Here is a 27,139-nt window from a genome sequence, read left to right as displayed (position 1 = left end):
CCATAGGCATGCTAACAATTAAACATTCAGGCATCAATTTCGACTCCCACATTACATCTGACATAAATAAAGGAGACACAAAGGAATGCGTAGCACCAGGATCAATAAGCATATAAGCATCTTTTCCAAATAAAGAAAGTGTACCAGTGATAACTTCTGCAGATGCAACAACTTCTTGTGGAGTCATAGCAAAAACTCGAGGTTGAGTTGCAACTCTATCCGATTGAGTATCCTGATTTCTAGCTCCCTGAGAAGTATTACCAGTTCCTCTAGCCATATTGGTACCTCTACCATTACCGCGACCATTTCCTCTTCCAACTGAATTACCTCCACTTGTTCTGTCACCCTGTGATCCTCGACCTCTCCCAACAGTGTTCAATTTAGGACAATTAGTACGTATGTGCCCTTCTTCACCACACTCGTAACATGAAAGTCTTCTTTTAGATTCTGTTATCCTCCCTGATGACGGGCAATCCTTTTTCAAGTGACCCCTTCTTCCACACTGATAACATCCTAGAGATCTTTTCCTGCATTCTCCAGAATGAAATTTCCCACACTGAACACATTTTGGACCATTACCACTACTAACAATGGAAGGACTATATGAAGCTTGGCTAATAGTATCAGATGCTCAGAAATTAGTACGGCTCACAGGTGCTCCTCTTGTGTTCTAACTCTGAGTTTGACCACCTCAAAACTGAGATGATCCCCCTTTCACAAACTTGGATCTCATAATATCCCCTGACTGCTTCTGACTATTCTCAGATTCTAACTTGCCTTTCAACTTTTCTTTCTGCAATGCTTTTTCCACCCAGCCTCGGTAATGTGTACCTTCATACAAACTCAGTTCATTCTGATAAAATGCACTCAGACCATCTTTGAACTTTTCACATTTAACTTCCTCAGTGGGAAACCACTGACTTGCATAACGGTATAAATCATCGAACTTGTCCACATACTCCCTCACAGTCATAGTTCCCTGTTTCAAATTAAAGAACTCATTCCTCTTCGCTTTCTGAAATGATTCAGTCAGATATTCTTTCATGAATTCACGTTTGAAAACATCCCAGTTCAAACCTTCAGGATACAAACCCCTAACTCTAGTTAACCATGTATCTGCTGGCCCATGTAATAAACCAAACACGGTTTTTACTTTATCTTCATTACTTAACTGCATAGTACCAAAGGCTTTTTCTGTAGCCTTTAACCAATTATCAGCTTCATCAGGTTCAATTGTACCCCTAAAATCAAATGCCCCACAATTTTTGGCATCCTCAATTAACTCACTAGGCCTTCGACGTGCCTCACGTGTTTCCATCATAGTTACTAAAGCTTCAACCAAGGTTCGGGGTTCAAGCTGCAGAACTTGTGCAACTTGTGGCATTGCAGCTTGTGGAGCCACAGGTGGTACGCGATGTTCAGGTTCGGGTGGTATTGGTGGAGGATTCACTGGTTGATTTTCTGGTGGTTGTCTTTGAGGTTGGGAAACAGGTGGAACTCTAGCATCAGAGGCTACACTATCCTCTATGCTCACGGGACCCCGTCCCAATTCTCTTATTTCTGCATTTCTACCTCTACCCCTGTTTAGAGGTGGTCGGCCACGTTGTCGTCTTGGAGGCATCTATATGATGAACAAACGATTACATTCTTAATATATGATATATACACTTTAGGAAATTATATACTTGACACATATATACCTATACACATATACATATAGACCAACCTATGCTCTGATACCAAAATGTCAAACCCGATCCAAAATAGAATCGGATATGGCAGTGAGACATTACCACAGGCGTGAACGAGTCAGAAGTAACATCTCACAATCAAATGTTAAGAATTACAAATCTTTTTTTGAACTTAAAAAAATTTTCTACATATACTTTTACATTTGTAAAAGGTCGAAAATCATTTATAATTTCCAATTGTGAATCCTTTTCTTGTGCGTTTTACCAAAACGAGTTCGAAAACATAGAAAATTACTCCAATTCTAATATGTTAACTTTTAATTTGTCTAATCTCACAAATTAACACCATAATTGGACATTCAAACCAAAATCCGGCATACCACAACTTCTTTACCCTTTCAAAATTGGCAACTCGGGTGCCTAAACATTCATAAGCACAAAACAAACCTATATCTACATGTACAAAATGATATGCAATACCCTAGAAGACGACTTGGACAATCATGGTCGTATCCAATCCTCGCCCAAGTATCGAACACTTCCCTCAGTACCTCGTACTTCTTCGCCTAAAAACATTAAAACATTTGAAAATATGAGATACTCAGTAAGCAACTATCAACTATAGAAACTAGTTTTTACGTAAAATAGCTATATGTATACATTTGTGAAAACATTTAACCAAACCAAACCTTACACTTATTAACTTGTAAACAACATCCAATTAAAACGGAATTTTAATCAATAATCTCAAATCAAACTTAATCAAAATATAATGATTCTTATATAAACGTTTACTAAAAACCAAAGTTTGAATCAAATTCAACATCGTATCCATCACCGAGTATCCCCTCGTAAATCAATCCACAACACGCAAACATAATCGAGACGTCTTTTTAACCATGCCTAATCCCGTATTGGTCTTACCCAACACTTCGCTGCGAATACTCGACTAGGTCTTTAGACTGTATACACAGGCCATGTTCCTCACTGAACATGGTCTTCAAATATCAAACCACCCGTCCGGACTACTCCTGATGGATACTAACTTTACCCAAAATCCAACCAAACTTCAATTGTATACATTTTCTTATCAAATGGATCAAACTTTACTACAATCATCAATAAATCGAAATCCAACATTTACTGAACTAAAATATCAATTGAACCCCTAGAGAAATCCAATTTAACACCAATTGACCAAAATATCATTAAAACTCTTAAAGAAATCCAATTGAACACTAATTGAACCAAAATAACATTAAAACCCTTAAAGAAATCCAATTGAACACTAATTGAACCAAAATAACATTAAAACCCTTAAAGAAATCCAAATCAACATCAATTGAACCCAAATAGCACTTAAACCCTTAGGGAAACCAATTCAAGAAAATTTATAGCTCAATATACATATATTTATACATGCAAACCAAAACTAGTTGATAGTTACTTATCTTAGCCTAAATTTGAGAACAACATCACCAAAACCCTAAATCTGTCCCAAATCTGCCTAGCCCGTATTCTTTGTACACTACTCCAAATCAAAATCCCCCCGGTCAGACGTTGCTTCTATGTGTCTAGAGTCTCCAGTTAAAATTTGAGGCGATTTAGACGGTTAGATCTCCGAAAACACTTAAAACGGTGGAGCTGCCCTGTTTTTGGTGGTGGTTGAAGGTGGAGAGAGAATGGAGGAGAAGGATGGAGGAAGAACAATGATGAAGGATTGGTTTGATAAAAAAATGATTTTAATTTTTAAAATAAGGCTATATATAGGTCTTAAATTAAGTGATTAATTATTCCTTTTGATCCTCCAAACATCTAATTTCTTTTAAAACTTATCCTAAACTTATAATTATTATAAAAATATGCAATTACCCTCAAAACTATACCCGTAACACCCAATTAATCGACTGATCCTAAAACGAATATAATATAACTTAGGTTTTGGGGTATAATAAATAAAAAAAATTAAGGACAAGGATATGACACTTTTGCCTCCTATTGATAAAAAAAAAAAAGACAGCATTACTGATGTTATTTATCTTTATTTATATGGTCATTTTTATTTAATAAAAGCGTTAATCATCATTATTAAAAAAAAAACCTAATTAATTTGTTATATTAGACCCTATTGTTAACACTCCCTGTTACATACAGGGGCGGATGTAGGGGGGTCAAAGGGGACATCCCCCCCAATCCCATTAAAAAAAAAATTTAAATCCAAAATTAAGGGTTAAAGTGCAAAAATACCCCTAATGTTTTGGGTCAGGAGCAATTTTATCATTAACGCCTAAAATGGTACAATTTTATCCCTAATGTTGGAAGCCAAGAGCAATTTTACCCCTAACGTTGATAAATTGGGTCGATTTGAGAAATAATTCATCAAACTGTCTTCTCGGTCATGAATAATAGTGTCTGAAATTGATCCAATTTATCAACGTTAAAGGTAAAATTGGTGCAAAATTACAAAATTGATATGCAATTGATGCAAAATAAAGAAAAAAAAATGACTGTATTTTATAATAGTGTCTGAAATTGATCCAATTTATCAACGTTAGGGATAAAATTGCTATTGGCTACAAACATTAGGGGTAAAATTGCACCATTTTAGATGTTAGGGGTAAAATTGCACCTGATCCAAAAAGTTAGGGATATTTGATGCGTAACAACCCGAGAATCCCGGAAATGGATGATTACGAGTCGGAAATATTATAATTTACGTTTTTTATCAAAAAAATCATGAAAATAATGCATGACAATTGAACGGTTTCGTCACCAAAAATTGAACAATTTTACATTTTTTGTCTAAAATTTTTTTACGTAGAATTTTGCCTCTCGCTCCCTCAAATCCTGGATTCGCCACTGGTTACATATTAAATTATAAGTTTGTAAGTCTATATTGTATTATTGTTTCATTACTGTCTGTTGAGTCTGCATAGGTCATAGATCTCCTTACTAGTCATGAGTCTCTTACTACACGCATACTTTCATCATTGTATATATATATGTGTAAAGCTTATCTATCATCATCATAAAGTAAGAAACACTTTCATCATTTCATGGTATCTTCCGCTATATCTGGTTTGTGTCTTGTTCTGTAAGTACAGAACAATTGGACACTTTATTTTTGGGGTCTCATTTGCTTCACCGCACACTCCAACAGGAAGTCCTCCTAATCGACGGTTTTGTACAAGTCCGGTCACCAAAATTGAAGGCGACCCTTCGACTTTCTCCTCCGCCATCGTCCAGGCACTTTCGGCATCCCTACTTTGTTAGTTTCCGATCCCTCCAACTTTTAGGTGTTTGTTTGTCACTCTTTACAGTCTGGGTTATTTCCTTCTTTGTTGGAAGCTTCGGTTGTTGGTGTCCTCATTTGTGATCGTTCTTCTATATCTGCATAGTACTTGTTGTCCATTTTTTTTTGGGAAATTTGTTATCTATTTGTGATCCAGTGACATGGCTGATGAACAAAAACAAACCCCTAAAACTATAGTCATTACCACTAGTATTCTTGTATCTCACAAGATCACTAAAAACAAATTGAATGGTTCAAACTATTTGGACTGGTCCAAACCTGTGAAGATTTATCTACGCAATATTAGAAAGGATTGACATTTGACTGATGAGCCCAAATCAGAGGATGAGGATTGGTCAGAAGATGATGCTCATCTCTTCATTCAAATTAAAAACTCGATTGACACATCCATTGTAAGTTTGGTGCAACATTGTGAGTATGTTAGGGAACTGATGGATTGTTTGCATTTTTTATATGTTGGCAGTGACAATATATCGCGTGTATTCGATGTCTATAAAGCTTTTTATCATTCTGACCGAAAAGGTCAACGGGTAAATTACATACGTGGTGTACAACCTTTACCTATTTTCACACTTTGGTGTACAACCTTTAATTTTGCACACTAAAATGTACAACCTTTTGATGACCTCCCACTAAAGTGTACAGCAGGTAATTGTGACCGGTCAATCCGAAGTCAACGCGCCACCTCAGCAATTTAACTTTTCTAAAAATAAAAAATTAACCCAATAAATATAACATTACTTTTATACCCTTTATAAAATCATCTTCTTCAACCTCCACCCTTATTTTCTTTCTACTCCATTTTCAAAAATTATTTCTATCTCTTCAACATTCATATACTTATTTTCTTTGTATTCCACTTTCAAAAATTATTTCTCTCTCATTCTCTCTCTAACTCTCATCTCTCTCTTATTTTCTCTTCTCATCTCTCTCATCACTTCTCTCTCTAACTCTTCCATCTCTTTTTATTTTCTTTAATTCTCCTTTTCTCTCTCTAAAATATCTTATAAGCAAATTAAACAGACATCCATATTAAACTAGATATTTAATTCCCACAATTCATCCCCTGTTGATTCGTTCTTCGATGCTGCTTCGTCCGCGGATTCTAATTTCAGTGAGTTTCAACCGATTTCGAATGTGATAATGGATCCGATTGAATGTATTGCAAGGGGAAGAGCTTTGCCTCAGAAGGGGAAATTGTTGGATGCTATAACAGAGGCAGGTCCTCTTCTTCAAACACTGCTTGTAGCAGCGCCACTTCCCCAGTGGAGAAATCCTCCGCCGATGCAATCGTTTAACATGCCGCCGATTTCAATTAGTGGTGGTGAGACGTCTCTAAATAATGCCTGTGCTCCGAGACGATCTAATCTTGATTCTTCTCAACCGTCTTCATCTTCTTCGGTATTAAATTTTACCAAGCGGCGTAGATCACATTGATACCTTCCATTGAAATCAAGTTTCTGTTTTCTGTGTACATGATATATTTTCGGTTCATGGATAGCTTTTTTTTAATGGTTTTTGTTAGGAAACAGTGGTATTTTTTTGTGGAAATAAGTTTTTATTTGTCCTAGATTTGTTTGACAGGCAATATGAAAATTTATTTTAGTAAAATTTTCATTCGATCCAGGACTTTACTGTTAATTTTTTCCAATTAGAGTTTTTTTTTTTTGGCTTAATACATTATGTGATGAGAGAGATGAGAGAGAAAATAAGAGAGAGAATGAGAGAGATGAAAGTTAGATTGAGAAATAATTTTTGAAAATGGAGTACAAAGAAAACAAGTATGAAGGTTGAAGAGAGAGAAATAATTTTTGAGAAGGGAGTAGAAAGAAAATAAGGGTGAAGGTTGAAGAAGATGATTTTATTAAGGGTATAAAAGTAATGTTATATTTATTGGGTTAATTTTTTATTTTTAGAAAAGTTAAATTGCTGAGGTGACGCGTTGACTTTGGATTGACCGGTCACAATTACCTGCTGTACACTTTATTGTGAGGTCACCAAAAGGTTGTATATTTTAGTGTGCAAAATTGAAGGTTATACACCAAAGTGTGAAACAAGATAAAGGTTGTACACCACATATGTAATTTACCCAACCTAATAAGACATTTTATGCAGCTTAAGCAAGTTTTTGAAGAATTGAATGAATTATTACCTTTGGGTGCTGATATCAGGGTGCTTTGTAAATAATAGGAAAAATATTTATCGTCGGCTTTTTATGTGGACTGAGATCAGATTATGAGTCTGTCACCTCTCAGATTTTGTCCAGTGCTGAAATTCCTAATGCAAATTAGGCACTCACTCGTATTATACGGAGTGACATTTCTTTTTCAACACCTTCAGCTCCTCTTGTGGTTCTTGTATCTAGTGCACTATTTAGCAAGCAGATTGGGTCTGCTCACACTTATCCGGGAAAAGCTTCTAATGAAGGAAGAAAAGTTGTGTGCTATTAGTATTATCACGAATAGACCTGTCCATGGGCCCGGGTACCCGCCCGGCCCGCCCAGACCCGTGTCCCTTGGACCGGGCTTGGACAATAAAAATTGTTCATCGGCCCAGGCCCGCCAAAGCCCGCCTATTTTTTGAGCAGGCTTGGGATTAATAAAAATAACACGGACCAACCCAGCCCGGACCGCTTATTAATATTAATTAATAAATATTTATTTATATATTAAATATTTATTTTTAAGTATAATATTTATTTTTTTATAATTAACAATTATATATATATATATATATTTAGGTGGGCTTATATGGGTTGGGCTCGGGATTTGATTTTTAGGCCCGAGCCCGCCTAAATTAATTGTGGGCTGGGCTGGACTTGGGCTGAGCATTTTTACTTAAAAACCCGACTGGCCCGGCCCGGCCCGAGCCCGGCCCATGGACAGGTCTAGGTCATACCAAACGCAATTGTCAGAAATTACAAAACAAGTCGAAGAGGAATCAGTTTGTTCATGTTGTCACCACCTATGCAGCATCCTCTTCCTCAGGTCCAACCTACAATCTTACCGCAGAAACCTTAGCTTCACAGCCTTCATCATCGCCTATCGCTACAATTGTTGAGTCAAGTAATACAAATACATGCCTCCTTTCATCCTCTTCCAAATAGGTCACTGATTTTGGTGCCATAGATCACATGACATGGTATTAGAGCCTAGTTGACCAAGTGGTTCAGGGTTCAACCTCATTTATTGATTAAATTGCAGGACATAGTAATATGAGTTTGTATTGTACATGCTTCACACCCAGTGGGTACTCACATATGAAGGGGTGTCATATATTAATATGAAGTTGACCATTAACTATCAACTTGAGTTTTTAGTTCAAGTGGTTCCATGACACTCCAGAAGGTGAGAGTGGTAATTGGGGTTGACACTGGTGACTGCAGCAGATTTAATTATTGTAAACCTGTTGTTTGATACACCGAGGTCTATACAAAAATAAAACAGGTAAAGTGTTCACCGGTTTTATTTAACCATATCAGAAAAAATAGAACATTAAAAGAGTAAAAAAGTTGAACCAAACAATTTTTGTTAGAATTATCTTTAAAAGGGGCATTATTTTTAAGAATTGTCCTAAAAATCTTCCCTTACCTAATATTTTTCAAAGCACACTATTTTCCGACAAACAAACGAGGTTTGAGATTCATTTCCTAATGCAACGTTTATGCAGGAATATCAAAAAATGATGTTTTAAGAATCCTGGTTTCGATTTTCTGATATTTAACAAATCATTCATGTGTTTAACATTTTAATAAATGTTGATTTCTAGTGTTTATTATCAAATAAATTACAATTTTTGAGACCAAATAAATCATTGCATATAAGTTGAAAACTCAAACCAATGGTCATCATTGCTTCATTAGTATAAGATAAAGGCAGGAGACTAGTGAATAAGAGGAAAATATTTCAAATCATAAAGGAATTTTAAATGCATGAATACCAAGTCATAATTACGTTAAAGATGAGGAAGCAAATATATAATATTAGAAATCCATATTTATTAATAAAAGTTGTGATTAGACAGTGCAATGCAATGCAGATGGAAATCTAAATTGTGGTAGATTATAAAAGTAAAAATTAATTGATTAGTTGAACCTCGTAGGAGTGGGAAATTCTGAGGGGGGATTGCTTTGAAACTGGGCGGTCTTCAGACCAAAGCTCAAGATTTACTGTTCCAGTTCCCCAATGGATGTAACACTTGTATACCTCTTTGATCTCGAACCGATTCACTAACCCAACGCCTACACATTTATCAACTACCATCCATTCTCCTGTAATTAACAACATTTTCCAATTATTACAATCAAATATCTACCAAATCATATAAATTTAAACAAGAAGCAAAATACCGTTTGGCCGAAGCTTCCCTTCGTAAAACTGTTCACCAGATTCAGGCCAAACTTCATGCTTTGATCCATCTATCGAAACGAATGAGATAAAACTTTCTGTGGGATGTAGGAGGGTAAAGGTCGGATGAATTCTCAAGCAAACAAGCCTACATCACAAATATTCTTGTCAATATAACAAATTATGATCGCGAATAAAGAGCTGTCTGTCAAGCAGACCTGCTATACAAGAAGGAATAAAAAAAAGTTTCTTATAAACATTCCTATTTTCTGACTCTATATTTTTCTATATATTTTAATTTTAATAACTTAGAGGTTATATTATTCAAGTCGTTCTATATCTCATAGCAGAAAAAGAGAGGAATAGAAGTAAAATGCAGTGTTAATAGAATATTATAAAATGAACTAACAACAAGAGATCTTAAAAAGTTTGAAATTGATTGTAAAAAGGATAACTTAAAGAGTTTATAGTAAAATAAATAGGTTAAATTTTTAGGACTATTGATGTCATTATCCATAACATTTCCTATAATTGCCAAAATCAGTCATCCAATAAGATAAATTTTCTTTATAGGTTTTGCTTTCCTGTTCTTGCCATAATAAAATCATTGCATGCTAAGCAAAGAACTGTCAACATTACATGATATACAAGAATCTGTTTTTGGCTTTCCTGCCTTCTAACCAACTAGATTCATATTTAACCTTGCTGCATTTGTCAAAATTGCAGTTTGGCAGAACCAAAATCGATACTCGTAATACTTATATATGAAAAATCATAAAAAGTGAAGACTTTTGTATATAACCTGGAATATCCACCAGAACCAGCTCCAACATTTCGGGCCAATATGCCAGAGTCAATCCGAAGAATCTTTGGATCACCTTCCGGGATAGATATCCGTCGTCGAAGAACCAATCCTCCACCAAGATCACATTCTAACTCGAGAGATTCCTCTTCTCCTGCATGTTCCAGATCTCGCCTACAGGGGGTAAATATGTGTGTAAAATTCAATACATGCACATAAAACAAAGACAACAACAACCAAGCCTCCGAAACTTGTTGGGGTTGGCTGTATCAATTCTTCTTTTCCGATCAGAAAAATCCATACACAGTATGTCATAAAATTTTCAGGCTGGGTGTCAACCTACCACAATCCTCCTCCACCAAGGTTTGGACTGGTTATGCTCAAAGAACATGGGCGCAGTTGCACATGAAACAAAGATAATTGTTGCAATACTATACTATCATGATACTGAAATCCAAACAACAACAACAACAACAACAAAGCCTTAGTCCCGAAATGATTCGGGGTCGGCTAACATGAACCATCATATAAAACCGTGAAAATCAAGTCGTGTCAGCGACACAGATTCGCTCCCTCCACTCCGTCCTATCCACTACCATATTTTCCTCAATTCCCAATAAACTCATATCACTCTCGATCACCCTCCTCCAAGTTTGCTTAGGTCTTCCCCTACCCCTCACCACTACATCCCTTTGCCACTCTTCGGTTCTCCTAACCGGCGCATCAAGCGCTCTACGTCTCACATGGCCAAACCACCTTAGTCGGTTTTCTCTCATTTTATTCTCAATAGATGTAACCCCTACTTTTGTCCTAATTATTTCATTACGCACCCGGTCCTTTCTCGTGTGACCACACATCCATCTCAACATACGCATCTCCGCCACCGACATCTTATGGATGTGGCAGTGAACACTCCGTACCATATAACAATGCTGGTCTAATTGCCGTCCGGTAGAATTTTCCCTTCAATCTATTAGGCATGCCGGGATCACAAAGGAAACCCGTAGCACTCTTCCACTTCGACCAACCAGCTTTAATCCTATGGGCAACATCTCCATCTACTTCTCCATCCGTTTGGATAATAGATCCTAAATACCGGAAGCAATCCGAGGCCTGAACAACTCTCCCATCTAGGGTGATTGTCCCTGCCTCCCTACTCCTACGGCCGCTAAACTTACACTCCAAATATTCTGTCTTACTTCGACTCAACTTAAAACCTCTAGATTCTAGAGTTTGCCTCCATAGTTCCAACTTCATCTCCACTCCTTCTTTCGTCTCATCAACCAACACAATATCATCTGAAATCCAAACATTTGAGTAAAATAGTTAGTGCATGAAAATTTCACATGCACCACCTCATCACATATGTATTTGAATATTGAAGTTCATTATGTAAAATATTATAAAGAAACAGGGCCGTCTCCAGCATTTTGGAGGCCCTAGGCGCATTGTGCACTTTTTTCCATATATAAATCTAATACTATTTTAGAAATAATAAATATTAAATAGTAAAACCAATATATTATTAACTATAATTCAAGTCATATAATAATAACATAAAGCTAAGAAATTATTATTCTTATTGCTTTTGTATCTGTAAAATCGAGTTTTCTTTTATATATTTAAAATCAAGTTTCTTCTCACCAGTCATGCAAATTTATGTCCTTGGCTTTTACTAGCATTTATATAAAAATTAGAGAAAAGAGAGAGAGAGAGAGAGAGAGAGGGAGAGAGAGTTAGCAAATATCAAAACACTTACTCAATGACATTGTATTCCTCAGAGCATCCTGCAGATCGGTACTCCATACCGCTATATTCTTCATATCCATCAATTTCGATCCTGCTATGAAGCCACTGTGTACCTGAAATTATTCAGCCAGAAATGAGGAATCTGATACCTTTCTTGGACACTTGAAGCATAATCTAAAATATATACACAAATTATTGCTATCATTCTGAAAATTCACGAAGCTCCACATTAAAAACTGCCAATGATTTAGGGCTATGAAACTAGATAAACAATCAAATGTTCTCATGCGGGTAGTACAATTCCATTTTATCCCATGCCTTTCTCAAACTTGTCATATGTAGATGTGGAACTTATCCCCAAATATCCACATCTATAAATTTTTAACATCTTTCTCTGCTGGGTGACAGTTTGCATAACAATTAACATGTTCAAAAAGTAATTTTGAGATATTCAACATCATAAAGAAAGAACTCGTTTTTTGTGTTTCTAATTAGGTTTATGTTTTCTGGTTTTCATAATTTTAGAAGTATTTCAATTAAAATACAATTGTTTTGGCTAGCTATGACTTAAAGCAGGGAAAAGTTGTTGAAAAACAGCAGAAATCCAAGAAAAAGTGGTTAAAATTTAACCGACAAAAACATTCATAAGAAAATTTATATCAAAGTCACTAATTTTGTAGTTAACAATTAATTAAATATAAGTCTCATATCTAGAGATTTTCAACTGCATCAACAATGCTGCAGTATATTTCAAACACACAAAGGTAGGAGTAGCAACAAGTTCTACCTCCAAGGACCTCAGTTTGATAGGCCATAACTTGGAAATGGCCTAGAAATTTTTTATAGTAAGTGCTCTTGAAATTGTAAGTAATGATTGTTGATCAAATGCGTGTCTATAAGACATCCTTTTTCTTTCCTCCGTGCAGAAACTTAGGAGGAGAGAACAATGATTGAAGGTTTTTCCACTGCTATAAAATAGATGCTGGCACTAGATCATTACCTGATGGAAGGTGCTCCATGGAAATAATTCTACCCCCAATCCATGGAACTATTTTAACAAACCAATCACCACTTTTCAGTTCAACAGGTGTTCTTGAAAGTTCTATTCCCTTCTGTGCAGAGACCTCTTCAACATCAGGAATATGCTTACAACTTTCTGCATGTAACAATATCAGAACTGAGTAACATCATGAAGCTACCCAAAAAAAATGTATGGCATAATTATGTCAAGTTCAGGATAAAATGAACAAAAGAAAATACAACTGATTTTCAATACAAACGAGCAGAAGACAAACATACAGAACTTCTAATCATCTAGCAAACGATATTGGCATAATTGTATCTGATATGCATTGTCCATATTGTGATAGAATACTGAGGTATTATGGTCCTCAAATATGTAATACTGATTTCTTCTTAGAATTAAAACTCTGAAAGAATAATTTTCTAAAACTCATAAATGATAAAAAGGCAGCAACATAAAATATAATGATCACAAAAACAAAATCTTATCAGGAAAAAAAAAATCTTCGGGAAAAAAGAACGAAGATGCTACCAAAAAAAAAAAAAATGAAACTATTGAATTTGAAGAGGGAGAAAATTGCTAATGCAGAAGGAAATGGGAAGGCAGAGTAGTCTAACAGTCCTGAAGAGAAAATAATGTTACCTAACCGACTCCTGTATTGCTTCTCACTTATGGATATCAACTCCGAAGCATTAGGTTCAGAAGGCATCATAATGTGGATGATATCCCCATCCATTCCCCAAGACTCAACCTGTTCACAATGAAGTGAAGCAGTACTGTAAATAAATAATAAATATATATATACATATATATATATACTGATGTGCATTATAGAGAAAGCCAATTCGGTGCAATTGTTCCTCAAGTAAAAGGATGTACCTTTGCACCTCCACCAAGTAATAATTGTACATGTAGACGTCTTTTGGGCCTTTTCCATGACCCCTCTGTTTCACAAACTCGAACGGTAACAACAGAAGAATGAAGTTCGGCAAAATAGTGTGTCAACAAATATCCACCTTTGGTGAATTCATATCCATCACCATCATCTTCAAATATTACACCTTTAGCCTTTCCTGCAAATAAAGACGAACTGATTTATACAACCATTTATGAGCTGACCTACACAGTCATGCATACATGGAGAATACTTGGGGAGAAAGAGACTGAAGTAGCAAGATTGTGGTTGCTAACTTTCTCCTTTAAGAAATACTAGAGTGGCATGGTTCAGTCCCCATATAAAAGCCAAATTACATCTAATAGTTCCAAATATTAACTACTTAGTTGAATTGATGGAATCATCAGAAGATCGCAAAATAGATTAGTCTAAACAACCCTGCACAATGGTTCTAACTTAAGATCCCATTTTCTAATTTTGAATTCAGTAGTAAAATGCTGATAAATGTTTTATTCTTTGTCTTAGGGGCAGTAAATTAGCAAATTTCAGAAATAGCATGGTTAGAAAAGTATGTTCAAACGTTTCAGATGTTTAATTTACACACAAAAGCAGTGACAATTTTAGGTGACAGACAGACTAATAGATTCTTTAAAGCTTCTTCAGCGAACCTACCTGGTTTATGATTTTAATAAGCAGAGCTACTACTAATTTAAAGAGTGAAATAGCTAGATTAAAAACACTTAAGTATGTTTAATTCTTCTGCATCTACACATCTACTATTCTAACAAACAAAAGACTGATAAAAGCAAAAAACATTATAGTCCAGTTTTGCAACTAAAACCATGACTATGGTGACACTACAACATTTAGGTGATAAAATTATCATTCCAAAGTAGAAAATTAATCTTTTACTCTGTTGTTGCATATACAACTAGAATAATAATTTGCCTTGTCACAAGACATAAATGCCACAAAACACCCAGCAACATGGAATTAAAGATTTAATTATTTCATACAGATATAATTTGGTCACTGCAAATCAACAAAAGGCCAAAGTTCGTTTTTCCCTTTCAGTTAGTTTGAGTATACTTTGTCAAGCATCTATTAGAGCAAGGTCTCATTTTCAGGTTAATTCAGCTGAGTCTATGATATTGAAACATCTAGCCACTCCCTACCAATTTCAGCTAAAGCTCTAGGCCACTACGAGTAATGCAGTTTAGGTGGAAACGTCCCAAAAACAAACTCAAATTAGAGTCAAGGTGTGGTTATAAAAAGAAAATTGTTTAATCAATAAAAGTTCAATTCACCATTTCATTACCATTGACCTTGTTATCTGCAATCTAGCATAAACAAATTCATGCATCCACCTAACATCCTGGAGCCAAATGTTTATATTGCATTACATGGTTATGCAACCACATGAATCTGAATGTGCATAATCCCAATCCACAATCTATCTTCCATGCAGAACAATTGTTTCAACTGTCAAGGAACCATGTGAACCAAAAGCTTAAGCTGATAGTTAAGGCTCAATAATAGCTTTTATATTAATCACTGCCGCACCAGTGGCGAATCCAGGATTTGAGGGAGCCGGGGGCAAAATTCTACGTAAAAAAATTTTAGACAAAAAATGTAAAATTGTTCAATTTTTTATGACAAAAAATGCAAAATTGTTCAATTTTTGGTGACGAAAAATGCAAAATCGTTCAATTGTCATACATTATTTTCATGATTTTTTTTTTTTTTGTAAAAAACGTAAATTATAATGTTTCCGACTAGTAATCATCCATTTCCGGGATTCTCGGGTTGTTACGCATCAAATATCCCTAACGTTTTGGGTCAGGTGCAATTTTACCCCTAACATTTAAAATGGTGCAATTTTACCCCTAATGTTTGTAGCCAAGAGCAATTTTATCACTAACTTTGATACATTGGATCAATTTCAGACACTATTATAAAATACAGTCATTTTTTTCTTTATTTTGCACCAATTGCATATCAATTTTGTAATTTTGCACCAATTTTACCTCTAATGTTAATAAATTGGATCAATTCCAGACACTATTATTCATGACCGAGAAGACAGCTTGATGAATTATTTCTCAAATTGACCCAATTTATCAACGTTAGGGGTAAAATTGCTCTTGGCTTCCAGCATTAGGGATAAAATTGTACCATTTTAGACGTTAGAGATAAAATTGCTCCTAACCCAAAACATTAGGGGTATTTTTGCACTTTAACCTTTATTTTTGGATTTAAAAAAAAAAAATTATAATGGGATGAAGGGGGCAAATGCCCCCTTTGACCCCCCCTACATCCGCCCCTGGCCGCACCACCACATGCGACTGCCCCCCTAGGCTTCAAGGATGTACAATACAAGCTCATCTTACCATGTGTTGAAATTTCACAAATTAATGGGGTTGTCAGGGTTGGAACCTTCGACCACTTGATTTGAGAGGCTCTGATATCATCTCAAGTAAACCAAAAGCTTAAGCGGATAATAGCTTTTATATTAATCTCTGAAATCCACGATAAATTTTACATCAAATGAGTGTTTGTTGTGCTTAGCAAATAGATTTACATTTGTTAATTATGTCTTTTAATCAACATTGTATCTGCTTTTATTGTTTTATCAGCATCTTAACCTAGTGTGCAAACTTCATTATTTCCTTGAGATCAACTGATGACAAAAACTGATCTGGATTAAGGATGAGGCTTTAGAACAAACTGCAATTTTCATGAAGCTGTTGTACATGCATTTGTCAGCAAATGAAAATTTAGCAGGTTTACAAAAATTAAGTTGCACAAATTACCATATTCATCTAAGGCTACAAGGAGAGTTAAGTCATCTGATAAACTAGCTTCACCAACATGCTGGTGTGGTGGACCCAGTGGAATTATTGATCCGCCTTGCAAATATAAAGTTGGTAAATCCTGTCATACATGAAATAATGAGGGAAAGAAAAATGCCTTTTTAGAAATAAATAAGTTTAAGATATGGTATACATACTGGATGTGAATCATCAAAGTCAAATCTCAACCAGATTCCTTTCGGCAGAGTAGGCTGCAAATTGTCTGTTCCCTGATCAGGAATCGAGCTACAGCAGATGATAAAAAAAACATCAGTACAAAGTTTGTAGAACATAGCAAGATTGGAGGCCTCTACGCACATGAATCTTCGCCACCGAAGTAATAAAAGAATATCACAAAAATACAATATTAGAGAGCAACGAAATTCTTGTCCAAAAATTAATAAAAGAATGAATGTTGAGCGGGTAGAAGATTACATATGCATTTTCCCTGATAACAAGCTGCACTAAGTGAGCAAAAAGATTATCAAATAAAAAAAGTCAAAGATCCAAGAACAGCTAAGGAATCTGGAATGTCCAAAGAAATCAGCAGCCAATAAACCTTGGGCTAGCCCAAGTGAATAGAGCGACTGCCTATCTATAATGTCAGGTAACAACATAAATATGTTTTTTTCCTTAGGCCAAATTATTGAGTATACTGGAACATGCCTATCAGAATATTCTTCACAGAAAAAAATGTTACCGGTAATATTTTTTCCTCTCAATCATGTGTATACCATATCTCCTTGCACCATCATGCACAATCATCCCACTAATCTTTCTATTGATTTCGGTACTTAAGGTGCTTCTATCCAAATCCCATGATCACAACAAACTTGATCCTGTAGAATTCATTCCACTGCTAGTCGTCTTCCATCATGACTTGATGATACCAAAAATCCAACCAGGCAAGCTTGATCCTGGACCAATCGGCTTCACAACCTTCCCTGATTGTGCATGATGGTTACGCATCAAACTCAGCCAACCGGACCACTCTAGATAGCTTCACACTGGTAACAGGCAACTGACCTTCCCTGTTTCAAAGGACTCCTGTACAACCCAGGAAGCCCTCTTCTAGGAGCTTTCTTTGGAGTGACTCCCTAACCATGCTGCACAATTCGACCACATGAAAATCAACCATGTCCAACTTGAGTTTCCAAGACATAATCTCAACCTCTTGCCTAAATTCTTTGCCAAGGATCTCAACCAAACTCTGATACCACAATGTTGAATTTCATGGTGGACCCAAACATACAAAGTCTTTCATAATAAGCAAATACAATGAAAAAAATAATTTCGTAAGGAATTGACAACAATAAACCATTTGCTAAACCCAACTGAAATGGGAATGAATGGTCTATTAATAACCTTTAGTATGTTAGTTAATGACGTATAGAATTATTTTCTTAGGCCAATTATTGAACAAATCCAATGTGCCTACTGGATAGCTCTTGGATAATTCTACAGAAAACAAAGAATCCTTATAATGTTTTTCACTTATATGCACCACATTGCTTAAGACCTGCTCGCATTTCCATTTAACATCATCCCTCAGTGGGTCCAATCAACAAACAAAAGTTTAAAATTACTGACTGCACTATCTCAGATACAACTGAAATTTCAGTCTGCATGTCCAAGATGACAACTTTCTTGACTCAATCCAATAGAACAGAGTATTTTCCTAGCACCGAAAGGATTATAAGTTATAACCTAATACATAACATCTAATTATCAAGTCATTAAAGTACAGTTTTGCATCAAGCCAAGTGAGTAATCTCAGATTAAAAAGAGAAAAACCTTGCATAGACCAGAAGTGTACCCAACAAAAATGAGTTTTCAACCGTCCTCAAACCTGGATCTTTTGGATCTGTAGAAGAGATTTATATAAACTTATTAATCACTTCAAAAAGTAAATTCTCTCCAACATCCCAAAAATAGCATAGATCATTTAAGAATATAAGAACTTACCAGCAAAGAAAGTAGGAGTTGCCACAGGAGTGCCCATCTTGTGAGCAGCATAAAACAGAGTATATATATGTGGCATAAGCCGATAACGTCTCTTCAGTGCCAGACGGCAAACTTCTTCACACTAATGCAATTTGAAGTCAGTTCAAAATAATTTTTGCTAGCAGAACCAAATAATTAACCTAATTCAAATTGCAGATGGAAAATTAAGGAGATCAGAAAGATATGCAAGCATACTATGTTAACAACATTTGGTATCTGATGACAAATATGAATAAAAGATAACCTAATTACAGCAGGCCCAGGTCTAAACCAAATTAGAATACTCTTATCTAGGCACCAGGCTATGATCAGCTAATATTGACCGTTTACATCAGATCATTGGAAAATCAGAAAGTTGATGCAGTTAAATTGTTAGAGCATAGGCGAACCTCTTCACCAAAAGACCATGGTTCATGATCAAGGGTGCCTTTTTCGGAATGTCCACGACAAAAAGGAAACATTGCACCTACACCCATCCACCTTCCAAAGAGCCTGGGTGTAGCATTTCCAGCAAATCCACCAATATCAGGTCCTGAAAGCGGCTGACCACTGAGTCCCTGTTTACAAAAGTAAAACCAAAATCAGAGCAAATGATTATGTTGCATGAGGTAAAGCCCACACGTATTTTTATGCATTCAGTAATTTGTAGCGTCCATGATAAATAAACAAATAAAAAGAAGAAGAAGAAGAAGCTCTCTGTTTCCTTCTAATTTAAATGCCATGGAGATCATCACGGTCCAACAAAATTTTTGTGAAGTAGAGGAAGAGTTGTAAAGACAATTATTAATTAAGAAAAACCAATCAATAGAATGCCTTTGCACCTGCGAGAAAAAATTTAGTCTAAGGATCATATGTTCAATCATTTTTACCTAGAGTGCAATACATCAAGTTCTTGCATTGGTATAGAGATGAGGTATGCTACTCAACCTAAGGTATAACACATGTAGAGTAGACCTAATTCAATTCAGATAGCAAGATGTGATTATATATACTATAGGATAGGATAAGAGCATTTTTTAGCCCCTCCTAAACTTGTCAAGCTTTTTATATTGGTCCGTACAGTTCTATTTTATTTGATTGAACCCTTGAAAAGTTATATTTATTTTAGGGCTCAATGAAACAAAGAGAACTATTCAAGAGCTTATTAAATATGAACAAATGTTTGGAGGACTTACTTGAATACAAAAATTGTTTGGCGGTCAATCAAATAAAATAAAAATTAGGAACTTGATTAAACAAACATGACAAGTTCAGGAGCTTGGAGATATTTTTTGGCATTATATATTCATTCATGCCATTATGCTTTTCATTGCTAAAGCTATACACCTACTACAAGAGTAGCTCTTCAATGAAAAATATGTTCAAGGAAAAAAATAATTGGTACAGGTCCACATTTAGAATCTGATTATGGACCCTTGTAACCCAAAATCAAATAACCAGTGCACACTGTTGTTGAGAATTGCTTCCCTTTCCATTTTTGTTGCTATAAAAGAGGACTTGTCCGATAAAACCCAAGAGTAAAAACTCTCTAAATTAAAATCTTCCTGCCCTTTCAATTATTCCAACTCTACCTATATACAATTCCTAGGGATGCAAAAAAAAAAAAAAAAAATTTTTGTTTATGAAGGCAAAAAACAAGGATTACATTACTACTACTATAACCACCCAACTATCGGAAAATGATTGATTTCATGTTTATAGCATCTACGTCAAATTCCCACAAGATTACACGGAATTTAAATAGACTAATAATTGCTCTAAATCATAAAATAAAATAAGCAAATGTAATTAAAAACAGCTGTTGATCACTCCTGCATTGCACCTGCTAACCAAGTTCATAACATTCACTCCTCTTTTGCTTGCTTGTACAAGTCATCAAGTGCTAACTGCAGCTAGACAATTGAATTTTCAATGCCTTCTATCCATTGTTCACCATGCTGTTAAAAGTTTCGTCATAGATTGAAGCATAGCTCCCTGGTTGACATTCCTCCAACTCCAATAGACTTGGCTGTTACATACAATTTTGATTTTGGTTTTGTATATGAGGGAACGGAGCATATATCATTATGACTTAACTCGGACTTGCAAAAAGTTAACGCCACAATTATATGGGGAACTTTAACGCACACAAAAATACTCCTGTTCCTTGCCAGATCCTTCAGTTAATCAGTTTCAAGCATGCTCTTCAAGAGTGATTAGAGCTTGACTGCTCGAGTTATGATATTCAATAAACACAATATGCTCCACCTCTCTCACCTTTGATATGCAACTTACAGCCTAAATACTACTGTTTTCGCAAGTGTTCAGTTTCAAATATGCTCTTCTGAAGCATTTAGAGCTTGATAATGCTATCATATCCAATAACAGAAACACTCTCTTCTCCGGGATAAGGATATTGGTTCACTTGCTGCTTTTACTTACAATATGTCATAGAACTATCAGGATTAGGATTTAGTATGCACCACTCTTGATTTCATTAGGTCTACAAGAGAATGTCCAATTGTAATTCCAGAATCAAGTTATTGGAAAGGTTCCCACTGCTTAGGCCTATCAATAAGAGGTGAGAATTGCATCTTTTTTGCTATTCTCTTTGAGAGGGGAATTTTAGGGGTTTTGAAAACGTTTTTCTTTATATTAAACACTTGAACAATTGGGTATGTTCGATCTTTAGCTCATGCAAATTTGGTAAATAGGGCCAGTTCATGTATAAGACTTCTATACTCCTATCCTATTGCATTTCCATTATCCATTGGGAAAACACATTCCGAACATTACTTACCAATTGAAGTACCATGGAGATAGACATGTGCATATGCTCCCAATTTGAAAGATTATCTCCAGTCCATGTTGCTGCATACCTTTGACTACCAAGAAATCCGGCTCTAGTAAGAACAAAAGGACGCTTATTTTCATTACCTAATTTCATGCCCTCGAATGTTGATCTAGCCATCAGCATGCCATAGACCTAACATTTAGAAAAATACTTGATCTCAACAGTAAAAAGGACAACGATAATAACAAACTACTTGTAAATTACATTTGTAGAAGCCACTTCTATGTTAAGAGAAAAAAAATAAGGCCAGAGAAAATACATTGTGGTAGTATGAGTGGTTCTGAAAACCCCCTAGTTCCTCATCTCCTCGATGAGTATTGCTTTCAGGCATCGTCTTCGTTACTGACTGAAAGGTGAAACAATGAAACCAATTGCTACCACAGAAACTGTAATCACCAAGAAAAGAAATACAACATGGGAATCACCTTAAAAACAGCTGGCTCATTCATATCATTCCATATGCCATCAACACCATTAGAAATGAAATCTTTAACCAGATTAGCCCACCAAGAGCGGACTTTCGACTGTGTGTAATCAGGGAAAACACAAGGCCCAGGCCACACCTCCCCTGAAATGGATATTTAAAATATGACTCAACAGTACTTTATTATGTCGTTCTTTCAGGAATTACTATTGCAAACAGAAAACACACCAATAAATGGTTCTCCAGCTGCAGTTTGAATCCAAGCATCACTTTTAAATCCACTATCATAGATATGGTAACCCTCTTCACATTTCATGCCAGGGTCCAGCATCCAAATTGCTTTAAAACCAATATCATGGAGATCTTGCACAAAAGACTGTGGGTCTGGAAAACGTTCCTGAAAGAATTCATTAAAAAATCACCGTTTCAGAATCAAATAGTAAGAAGTTCATCAGAACATATTGATAAACTACTTCTATGCATGGGAACATACTTCATTCTAAAAGTCATTCATAAAACTAAGTGAATTTGGGAAGATAGCAAGTACTAAAAACTTCTCACAGCACAATTAATTATTCATTTGCACATATAACTCTATGAAACAGTGATCCGTGAATAAAGCAGTAATAAGAGCAATGATCTGAACATGACCCAACTATTTAAATGATCAAATGAGTTCACCACTTTTAGAGACTTGAACATGCATTTGGTTATTTGTATCCTGAGTCTTGAAATGGCATATTGCATATAGCAAAGCAGAGTTATGTTTCATACAGACTTTATTCCAAGAAAAAAAAAAGCTCAATTTGCTTGCAAGATACATGAAACTTTCAATCCAAAGGATCTAAACACTAAACTTCAGATGCATGGACTTCAAATTCTAAATCTCCCCATCCAATGACACCATAAAATTTAAAGTGAATCAGCAGTGAAGTTATCATCCAAAGAATCTAACAGAAACATGCCTTGTCAAATGTGAAACAACGAAAACCATCCATGTAGTCAATATCCATCCAAATGACATCAGCGGGTATACCCTTCTCCCGAAATGTTCTGGCAACCTGGAAAACAAGAGGTTCAGCAAACAGAAAGGATATATGATGTGAAAAGAAAACCTTAAAGGACCAATTGTTAAGCAATAGAACTTTTGTTGGAAATGATGACAGTTTAAAATTTTGTCCTTCTAGACAACAAATCCTAGCCTGAAATTGCAGTGTTCAACAAATTTGGGTGAATAAATGCATGAGATCACTACCTCATGAACCCTCTCATCAGTATCATAGCTCCAACGGCATTGTTGATAGCCCAAAGACCACTTTGGGGGCATAAATACAGTTCCTGAGGACAGATATAAAGCTAAAATCAACACACCATAAGAAGATTCGGGGAAATAAACAGAAAGGAAACAATCCGCTAGAATTTATCTAAATGCTACTAACTACTAAGCACATAAATCCATAAATTAATACTCAACATCCAATCAAATATATTTCTGCTCTAACTAAACGCATATGATATGATCATTGTTTGATAACTGTAGGATTTGAACCCACGACTCTCCCTTTCCGCATTACTACCATCTCTATGTGCTATGGCAGGATTTGTGTACCAGTCCTTGATACACATATAGTCAATGAATCTTAGAGGAAATAAACCTATCAAAGGTATTACAAATTATTTTGGTGCAGATCTTCAAATGATAGACCCAGACCAAAATTTCAAGGGCCAAAAAGTGAAGCATGTCCCCTGTAAGAAAAGTTTGCTAACTAGATTGAATTAATCCTTCTAAATATGTCAATGGTTTTAATTTGAAAAGCTCAAACCAGAATTCCAGCACTCATACAATATTAGATGATGATAAGAGGCTTTACAGAATGGTGGAATTCTAGGCCCAATTAAGTCAACTTCCCAGTTAGGTTGTGGAGGTTCGAACCTTTGACAATTCATAAAATCAAACTATAAAATGAATATGATAAATGACAACTAATGTTTTCTTCGTATAGTATGATGGTAATAGTCTCTCCAAATTTAGTTTTAAGTAAAAAAAGAAAATTCCTCAAAATTTGATGATAAAAGTTTACCCTATATGGAAAATTAATAATTCTTTCTCATAAATATATTAGGCTGTAGCATAGAATATAACTAGTCAAACCCTTAGTGTGAAAAAGTTTCTTTTCTCTATCAATAAGCACTTCCACTATAATTAGTACATTTCATAAAAGGGCCGGTGCACTACAAGGGTGTACTGGGGGGCAAGCCTTCCAGTGCCAATTTATTTGGCAAGAGGCCGCTCCTAAGACTCGAACCCGTGACCTCTCGGTCACACGACAACAACGTTTACCGTTGCGCCAAGGCTCGCCCTCAATTAGTACATTTCATATTTAAAATAAAAGGCAGGACTCTTTTTTTTTTTTTTTTTTTTGAGGAAAATCATATGCCCAGATAACAATCTTAAAGAGGATCGGTTTACAACTCACATCTAAGCCTCATAATCCTAGTATAGTTGAAACATCTTACATTATATAACAATTGTTTTACATTTTAAGGGGAAAAAAAAGGAGTACGACTGTACGATGATTGGAGCCTTCTTTATCTTTAAGGACTCCATCCATTCTCGGAAAAAATATATATATTAAATAAGAAGGCCAGGCTTCCTTTACTTCTGCTCGTTAAAACGATGGTCAGACCTGATGTAATAGCTGCAGTACTTTCTTTGTTTCTTTGGTCATCGCCCAAATTTTAAACTCCTTACTGCAGATTATATAATTCATACTGATTGGATTTGATAAATGTGAACCTATAGGATTTTCTACACAAACTGATACCATTACCTTGTGCAGTTATATATATATATATGTGTATATATATATATATATATATATATATATATATATTGCTCTCATACTGCAGATTTTTTCACCTTGTTAACCTTAGGGTAATTTGCATACATGCATCCATGGCATATCCCAGCAAAAGCGTTGACTTTAAATTAAGACACCCCTCAATTTTCTAGGACAAGATCTATCTTTACACTAAATATTTCGTGTGTCAAATCTGAATATAGTTTAGAATAAAACCACCATGATGAAGACAACACTAGAATATAATCAAGGGAAAAAGCTACAAAATACACGTAATTACCAACTGCACGCGATAAAGATTGCAAAACAGCTACAGGCGAAGCAAAAGGACCAAATGTAATGATAGGATATGAGACTGGGGCAATGAACTGAATTGTTGCTTCCTTCCTCAAATCAATCTGTGCTTATGAAAATACAACCAACAGTAAATTAGACAAATATATAAGGATTTATTTAAAGCTTCTAAATACTTGCTAACACAACAGTCACATCACCTCACACCGTCGTGTGGTGTCGGCAAGAACTCCCAGTGCCTCTCCATTTGGAAGAACAGTCAGGACCCATGGATGTGACTGGTACAAAGATGTGGTTCCTGGACCATAACCCCATGCATCCGTGTTCCATGTGAACACCTACATTTTCAAGATACAGATGCTTATATTTAGATGTCAAAGACGGCACCATGGGATTCCTAATGTGTTTGGATTGAAGACTTAGTCCTTTGTTAAATAAGGACATGGAATTCCCCGGCTTACACACCACACTACAGGCTGAAGCTGGAACCAGAAAAGAGTTGATTGATCCAATCCAAGATGGAAGTATTATCACATTGAAAAAGTTCTCTTTAGAATATCCGCATAGTAAGGTACTATTTAATAGCAATTCAATATTTTGGACCAACTGTGTTACAAATTTGTGGGTGATAAGAGTAATAGATTTTGACAATTTTAAAAATAGATAAATTTTCAATGTAGCAATAGACCTAGAGAAAAGGGTGAACCACATTCAGCAATGCCTTCTTTGATGAAAGTGAGCGGGTTTGCTGTTTTGGCATTTTGGCAATTGGTTTAGGTAGATCAGATAACAGTTATAACCTTGATGGCAAGAAAATGTTTCTCACATGAACACACGCGGACACAAAACAAAAACAAAAAAAAAAATTAAGGAAAAGAAAAAGTAGAAGTATAAGTAGAAGAACTTACTCTCTTCCCTGTTCGCTCAAGTGGTCCACTAACTTCTCCAGTTCCATAAAAGGAGGTACCAACAGGAAACTGAACAAGAAAAAATAACATTGACATAAATTATGCTATTCCAAAGTAAATAATATATCAATAAGTGGAGACTAAGAAGTAGAAAACTTGGAAGTGATACCTCAAGTTTGACAATCTGCTGGCCCATAAGACATTCAAAAGTAGGAGTATATGAAGGAACAGAAGGAGTGGTGATAGGTGTGTCCCTATTTTTCGTATTAACGAATGAAAGACTGGGATATGCAGCAACCCGATCATCTGCGGAACAATCAAATCGGAAAACTCCATCCTCGAGAATTGGCTGAAAAATCATATCGCCTGAGGTGACATCAGAACTAGAAGTAACCGTCATGTCTTGCCGATCAGCCATTTTACATACCAGCCTTGTACAGGTCCACTTAGTATCAAGCCTTTTCCTTGTGCATGCAAGAATTGATCAGAAGAGATCATTCGATTCCCCAATCCATCACTCAAATTACAAGCATCAACAACAGAATCCGGAATGGGAACAGTGAATTAAGCTAGGAATGATACTTGACACTTGAAAACAATCAATGCAATTGAAGAATAAACAAAGAAATGAGCAAAACCTGGGGAATCGAAAGGGAGTGAAGAAAGGAGTGAGTTTATTAATGGAAGAAGGAGAAAAGATTCGGAATCTTTGTCCACGTATTCTGCTTGCTCCCACCATCATTTGTTCCATTGGATTTGGCTGGCTGGCTGGCTGGCTGGCACCTCCGTTTTCCTTTTTGTCTTTTTCATGTTTTTTTTCTCCTTGTGAGCAGTCTAGTCTAGTGTCTCCCGCCATTGTTGGACTTGCACACATTAGTAGGTGGATCGGACCGTAATAGAATATTTTGGGCAAATTATGTGAAATTGGGCTTTTTGAGTGTATTCTGACATGTATGTAACTTATGTTATTTACGTGTCTTTTTTGTTTTTTTTTTTTTTTACTATTTTTCTATTGAAAAAATTATAAAATTGGATCAAATAGAAAACTTATTTATAAATTTAATCCATTTACTTAATTTACTACATATGTAAACTGATTTTATGTGACTTTTCTAAAATACCCTTAATATGTTTGTAATTTTA

The 27,139-nt window shown here is 35.6% G+C and overlaps 1 protein-coding gene across 7 annotated transcripts; it reads right to left on the bottom strand.

Annotated features, from left to right (window-relative positions):
- Window positions 1-1,569: 1,569 nt before the first annotated feature.
- Window positions 1,570-26,880, bottom strand: LOC136232637 (uncharacterized). 7 transcript variants are annotated; one of them, XM_066021897.1, is made up of 25 exons: window positions 26,635-26,877; window positions 26,166-26,460; window positions 25,997-26,065; window positions 25,289-25,426; window positions 25,075-25,192; window positions 23,189-23,271; window positions 22,899-22,994; window positions 22,162-22,330; window positions 21,935-22,077; window positions 21,769-21,855; window positions 21,456-21,641; window positions 19,066-19,233; window positions 18,638-18,758; window positions 18,467-18,536; window positions 16,831-16,918; window positions 16,634-16,754; window positions 13,805-13,998; window positions 13,568-13,676; window positions 12,902-13,057; window positions 11,912-12,014; window positions 10,153-10,326; window positions 9,353-9,498; window positions 9,099-9,274; window positions 2,172-2,257; window positions 1,570-1,621 (listed from the first exon to the last, which is right to left on the bottom strand). In XM_066021897.1, the coding sequence occupies exons 1-25, from the start codon at window positions 26,868-26,870 to the stop codon at window positions 1,585-1,587; spliced, it is 3,369 nt and encodes a 1,122-aa protein (XP_065877969.1). In that variant the 5' UTR covers window positions 26,871-26,877; the 3' UTR covers window positions 1,570-1,584. The 7 variants fall into 7 exon arrangements, with proteins under 7 accessions (XP_065877969.1, XP_065877968.1, XP_065877973.1 ...); XM_066021896.1 differs by lacking the exon at window positions 1,570-1,621 and having other exon boundaries at window positions 2,105-2,257; XM_066021901.1 differs by lacking the exons at window positions 1,570-1,621; window positions 2,172-2,257 and adding an exon at window positions 7,768-8,114 and having other exon boundaries at window positions 26,635-26,876.
- Window positions 26,881-27,139: the final 259 nt, after the last annotated feature.

This window comes from Euphorbia lathyris, chromosome 6 (assembly GCF_963576675.1).
Source record: "Euphorbia lathyris chromosome 6, ddEupLath1.1, whole genome shotgun sequence".
Taxonomy (NCBI): domain Eukaryota; kingdom Viridiplantae; phylum Streptophyta; class Magnoliopsida; order Malpighiales; family Euphorbiaceae; genus Euphorbia; species Euphorbia lathyris.
This window is presented reverse-complemented; position numbering and strand designations above follow the sequence as displayed.